Raw genomic sequence first — 6,252 nt, 5'->3', positions numbered from 1 at the left:
CAGAGCCTTGAGGGACCCCACTGGTCACAGGGCACCACGATGAGTGACTGCCATCGATGACAACCCTCTGGGTCCAACCACGGAGCCAGTTTCCCAGCCAGCGGATCGTGGTGGAGCCAAACTGCTAGAAAACTTTAGGGATGGTTGCTAGCAGCTTGATTGCACCCCTGCATTCCTCCTCCAACAGATATCACTTTGTTGTGGTTGTGGAATCCTGAAAACGACTCCTTATGCTGGACCAAATAGTGGTGTCAAAAGTAGCAAATCTGGATAAAAGCACTTTTTGAAAATTCTAGGGTCTGAGGTGGAGGAGAGGAAGAGAACTGAACTGAAGTGGCCTTTATTTATTAAATACCTATGAAAAATTGGATCCATAATTTAGTGTAAAGCCAGATAAAATATATGGATGTCATAAACTCCAGAAAATATTGAATCCTTTCTCTCAGATTGGGAGCCAAGGTTTTATTAATAAAATCCATTCAGTTGTCAAACTATTTCAGTTGGTAGCATTTCATTATTGGTTCGTAGGGTTAAACTTTTCCCAGCTAGTAACAAGAGTATTATCCATTGGCAAGTCATACTTCCCAACCCTTGTCTATGCAAAATTCAGTGCAGGAACAAGAACATATTTGTTTGTTTCACTCTGCAGTATTTTTCATTTTGAATAATAAGAAATGAGAAATACTCTTTTTCAACATAGCATCAAGATGGCTTGTGTGTCAGTAGTGGTGATCTTTTTGCTGGAAGGGTTATGCTTTTGCAAATCATAGGATCATAGGAAAGTAGGGCTGGAAAGGACCCTGCATGATCATCATCCTGTCCACCCTCCTGCTCAAAGAGGATCATTTCTGACTAAATCATCCCAGCCAAGTGTCTGTCCAACCTAGAGGCGTAACAAGCAGGATTTGTGACCCAGGGAAACCCTGTGGGAGAGTGGAGCGGGAAGTGCTGCTCAATGCTGGGCAGACAAAGAGGGTTCAGAAGCCTTATGTATGCTGGGGACTCGGAAGACAAAGCGTGACTGCTGCTGCTGTCAGTGTTGCTTCCATTGCAACTGCAGTGTGTGTGGCCTGCCCCAGCTGTTGCTCCTACAGCAGCAGTGTGGTGTCCATGTACCCACCTGCTGCTGCAAGAACAACTTCATGGGACTACTGCTACTGGGGTCGACTCCATGGGAGTTGCAGTTCAGTTCTGGTGCCTCTGTAATGTTTGCACCTGTGGCTGGTTTCCTGCTTGCCCACCCCAAGTTACACTACTGGTCAAACCTGCTCTTGAAAATTTCCAGGGTTGGAGATTCTACAGTTTCTTTTCCAACACTTAACCATAGTCAGAAAGATCTTCCTAATCTCCAACCTAAATTTCCCCCTCTGTAGCTTGAGTTTGTTGCAGCTAGTCCTGTCCCCTTCAGCAACAGAGAAAAGCCCATAATTACCCTTCAGATATTTGAAGATTATTATTAAATCCCTTCTCAGTGTTCTCTTCTCCAGGCTTCATAACCCTAGTTCTTTCAGCCTTTCCTCATAAGTCTTGCTTCCCAGACTTCTAATCATTTTTGTTGTTCTCTGCTGGACTCTTTCAAATCCATCCACATCTTTCAATTGTAAAGTTTTTGGTTGTCATAGGTACAGTATAAAAGTTGCTGACAATCTGAGACCTGTCATGGCGTGCAACCACTATAACACTAGATAACAACCTAAATGTCAAAATAAATACGTGAGAAAGTGATTTTAAGGCAATGTGAGGCTCCTTTAAGAAATGACCTATTGCTTACTTGTAATTATTTTTAGCTATCTCTTATCTAGAGGAGTCTGGATTCAGTGTCCCAGACATGAAAGGTCAGCAACATTCCATTGAGACGTGTGTTTGTCTTCTCCAAAAAACTATTTTCAGATGCAAAAAGAAATTGCTGGAGCGGAAGGAAGAGTTTGAAATGGCAGCTGGGGCACTTTAACTAAAGCTCATTGAAGGTCCTTGGAGCCGCTGTAATTAAAGCACCTTCTCCCCACCCCCCCATCCACCTCCAGGGCACATGTAAAGATGCTGTATAGTGCTTATAATTGATCCTGCCTTGAGCAGGTGTTGTAGAAAAGACTCTGGATGGAGGTGGTTAGTAATCTTCAAGAAATCATTGTACCTAGGTCTACACGAGTTGGCAGGGCTTAGAGAAGGAGATCCATATTGCAGTAGTGTTAGAAGAGATCAAGAAATAGGAAAATGAAAACTAGAGAGAGTCAAAGCTTAGTTTTTATCCATCTCTGGCTTATGTGAAGACCGAATATGGAATGCTTCTGCAGAGCCAGCAAACAATTTGGGAAAGGTTTTAGATTTTTGGATCTCAGAAAGGGCTCTGCTAATACAGGTCACCTTTAGCATGTGTTTCCTTGCTTCTCACTATGTATTTTATTGTCTGGACCTCTTTCATGCCTTTTTATTACTGTTTGCTTATTCCAATAGGGAGAGCCCCGTGGTGAAAGGAAACGCTCTCTTAGCTTTAACTGGCCTTGTAGTTGCTGTAGCAAAATATGAAAGTAGCCTGTCCTCAGACATTGAGGGGAGACCAGAGGTGAGTTAAACTTTGGAAAAGTAATTTTGTAATCTTAATGTGATTTTTAGAACAACACAAAAATAGTGGGAGACTGGGTGTTTCGGTAGTCTGGTAACGGAATACAGTCTTTAGTACTTTAAATAAATTCATGTCTAATCCTGCTTGGGAGTGATAGTGATTCTTGTGCTATGAGTAAAATGAGTCTGGTAGTTTGTCAAAGAGGGTAGGTAACACTGTACCCCTCCAGGTTGCATTTAACCAGATATTTCGAAAGATTGTATTGCCATTGTCTGTATTGAATGTGTCTTATTCAGAGGATTTCACTTTCCATAAGGGACAATATGATACTTTCCGTGGCTAAAAACAGGCATTGGATTTATCTTGGGACAAGGCTTTTTATTTTGGGATCTTACAGACATACAAGCCTGTTGTCCCTAAGTTAAGTACCTGGGAAGTGCCAAGATAACACTTTTTCCTGAGGACAATCAGGGCTAAATCAGATTAATTGCCATTCAAGCTGCATTTGTAGAGGACTTCTGTGTCTGGAGTCTTCAGACCCTGGATAAACCCAACATCTGTTTTTAGCCCATGAGCTCAAAAGCCACAAGTGCAAAAGTGAAACTTTGTTTAAGAGTATATAAATAGATCCATAGTGTGAATGGCTGATTTATGTATAAGAATAATTATTAATGCATGCACATATATGTAACATTTCTGTCAGTGATTCTTCCATGTCAGTGTGTGAATAGAAAGAACCTCCTCTCAGAGCTGTTCTTTGTTTCCATTTTCTGTTTTCACCTGCTGACCTCATAATCTTAACCTCAGTGCATTAATTTGGTCAGAGAAGAAGACCCATTTTCCTTGAAGACAGCTGTAAATATGGATCTATTTTTCAGCTGGGTAAGGAATGTTGAAAAATTGCAGGTATCAGTGCAGTAAGTTCCCTGCACTCAAAGCAGCAGCCTGAAACAATTTGTATAAACATATTAAATATAACTAGAAATATGGAATGCAATTAATGTGAAAAGTAAAATCATTACACCAAAAATGGCAGATAAGTGGGCTAGCACAGGGCTGCTGTCCAGTTAGCAGTCTGCAGATGCATGCAGTCCTTAAAGGGTTTGCAGCTTCCAGGTATCTGGTGTAGGTGCTGTTTCCCCCCACTGGTCCTCTGTTGCTATGTCCATGGTCTCCAGGCTTCTGCTCCCTTCTTCAGCTGCATGGGGTATAGTGTGCTCCAGAAACGTGTGGCCCTCAGTTGTTCAGAAGTTGCCTGGTCCTGTACCACCATATGAGTGGTCTGATTTAAATACCATTCTGCCAAACCAGCTGGTGTCAGAAGGATTGCAAAGTGACCTAGCAGCTGAGAATGCCACCTGCTCTTCTGCATTGGGCAAGGTCAGGAGCACTTATGATAGGCTCTTGAGAGGAAATAAGCTAACTTTAATTAACCAAAACCATGTCTCTAAGACTCAGTAGACTTCAGAGGAAGAAGAATGAAATCTGACTTAATGCATTCAGGTCTTCCAGTCTGCCAGCCTTTACACCAGAAGACAACTCTGGATGTGGTCTCCATAATGTGGCTAGTTTTCAGTTTTCTCGCATCTTGAAGATTCCTTGTAAAACCCAGTATGCACTATTGAGTCAATCTTGAAATTGCACATGTGAATAAATTTGGTGGCTGGATTAATATTTGTTTTGTTTTTGCATTTTAAGGGGTTTTTTTTAATTAATCGGTATGATCTTTTTAAAGATGGCACGATATTTTGCTATAGCATGTCTGAGATTTCTAGTGTGTTTAGGGGATTTTGCCTGTATCCAGATATTGGGAAATCCTACCTATAGAAACTCCAAAAAGGTCAGAATTTGAACATTATTAAATCAATTTATCTTTCTAGAAAGGAAGCCCAGTTCTCGGAGGTTCAACTTTAGTATCTGTTAGGGACTGAGGACACAACTAGAAAGCCGTAGAACCTTTCATTTAAAGATCACCAGCTTGATTGTAGCCCAGTTCAGGAGAGATTAAAAACTGCTTTCCTCTTAATAAAGATTTTGGTGGTTTCTACAGAAGATAAATGGTATGTGTTGCTTCAGTCCTCACACTACAAACATATTTCCATACCTTTCAGTAAAGCTCTTTGGGGAAGAAACAGTCTCTTATTTTTATATAGTGCTTACTGCCAGGCCTGTCTGAATTCTCTAGTTAGCACTCCTGCCAGGGGAGAGGGGCATGCAAAATCTCAGTATTTATAGTAAATTTGCAAGCATCGGTAATGCTATTTTGTCATAGTTGCAGGCAGGAAGAGTTCCAAAAGAAGATGGCAGACCAAAGGCATGATTATATCTTTTCATGTTTTTAAATAATAGGGGTTGGCTGAACTGAATTTTTTCTATGGCTGATCTGGAGGAGCCTTGCCAACCAATTCTATCAAAAAACAAAGCAATGAAGTATTAGTTAGAGGTCCCTTTAGGGATCTGACTTCCAAATTGTAGGGTGAAAAATCTGTAATTTCAGTATAGGATTTGTTTGTAGACCCAAATCAATATCAGGTTAATTAGCAAAAATACTATGACTTCTGTTCCCTTTGTAAGTTTCTAGGTCAGGTGATGGTGGTCATTCTCGGTAGTCATTCTCAGTAGCAGGTTCTGGAGAACAAATCTGACCAAGTAAATTCATAAAATATTTATATGTTGAATGCTTACAGCTACTGAACACAAACGCATACTAACATGATTCTTTACCAAAAAAACTGTTGAAATAGGTAGTTAGGTCAAAAGATGTCGTCATCATGGGTGACCTGAACTTTCCAGACATCTGCTGGGTTGAGCAGTCAGCCAGGTCTGACCACTCACGTAGGGTCCTAGCCAAAATGCAGGACCTCCATCTAACCCAGGAGGTGCACAGCCCCACCAGGGGAAATGCCCTGTTGGACCTGGTGCTGACCACAGGTGATGACATGGTTAGGGGGCTGTGGGTGCTCGACCACCTGGGCAACAGCGATCATCATCTGCTGGAATTCACCATCCAGTGCAAGATGGCAAAGGCCTGCAGCAAGGCAGCAGCCCTAGATTTCAGGAGGGCGGACTTCAATGAGCTAAGGAGAATAGTCGGGGAGGCACTGAGGTCCCAGAGGGGAGGGGAGTCAGGTGTCCAAGGAGAGCGGTCGCTCCTTAAGGAGACGATCCTCCAAGCCCAAAGGGAGGTAATCCCAACACGGATCAAAGGGGGCAGGAGGGTGCAAAATCCCCCATGGCTAACCAAAACCATCCGGGAATGTCTCCTAGCTAAAAGGGAGGCATATACCCAATGGAAGGGAAGGGCCATCACCAGGGAGGACTATACCTAGCTTGCTCGGGGCTGCAAAGGGGCGATCAGGAAGGCCAAAGTGGAGATGGAACTGGGACTAGCTACCCGGATCAAGGAAAACAAGAAGTCCTTTTTTAAATACATAGGGGGCAAAAAGAAGGTACCAGGTAATGTGGGGCCCCTGCAAGACATGCTAGGAAATCTGGTAGTCACACCAGACAACAAAGCTAACCTATTTAACAACTTCCTCGCCTCCGTTTCCCTGAGCAGGGACCGGATCAGCCCCGCCCCCCCCACCGGGACTCCCTCAGGCCCCAGGGGAGGTGCACCCTGGCCAAGGATCAGTGAGGATCTAGTTAGGGAACTTCTGGAGGGACTGGACATATTTAAATCAGCTGGT

The 6,252-nt window shown here is 42.9% G+C and overlaps 1 protein-coding gene across 4 annotated transcripts in view; it reads left to right on the top strand.

Moving 5' to 3' along the window:
• Positions 1-6,252, top strand: part of FOCAD (focadhesin) — a 256,908-nt gene that overhangs the window by 193,437 nt on the left and 57,219 nt on the right. For all 4 annotated transcript variants that reach the window (XM_019554782.1, XM_019554785.1, XM_019554783.1 and 1 more), the window contains exon 25: positions 2,455-2,563. In XM_019554782.1, the coding sequence (XP_019410327.1) occupies positions 2,455-2,563 (109 nt within the window). The remainder of the gene's footprint in view (positions 1-2,454; positions 2,564-6,252) is intronic.

Source organism: Crocodylus porosus, unplaced genomic scaffold (assembly GCF_001723895.1).
Source record: "Crocodylus porosus isolate Cpor-Errol unplaced genomic scaffold, CroPor_comp1, whole genome shotgun sequence".
Lineage (NCBI taxonomy): Eukaryota > Metazoa > Chordata > Crocodylia > Crocodylidae > Crocodylus > Crocodylus porosus.
The sequence above is the reverse complement of the archived record's forward strand: the minus strand, read 5'-3'. Positions and strand labels throughout refer to the sequence as shown.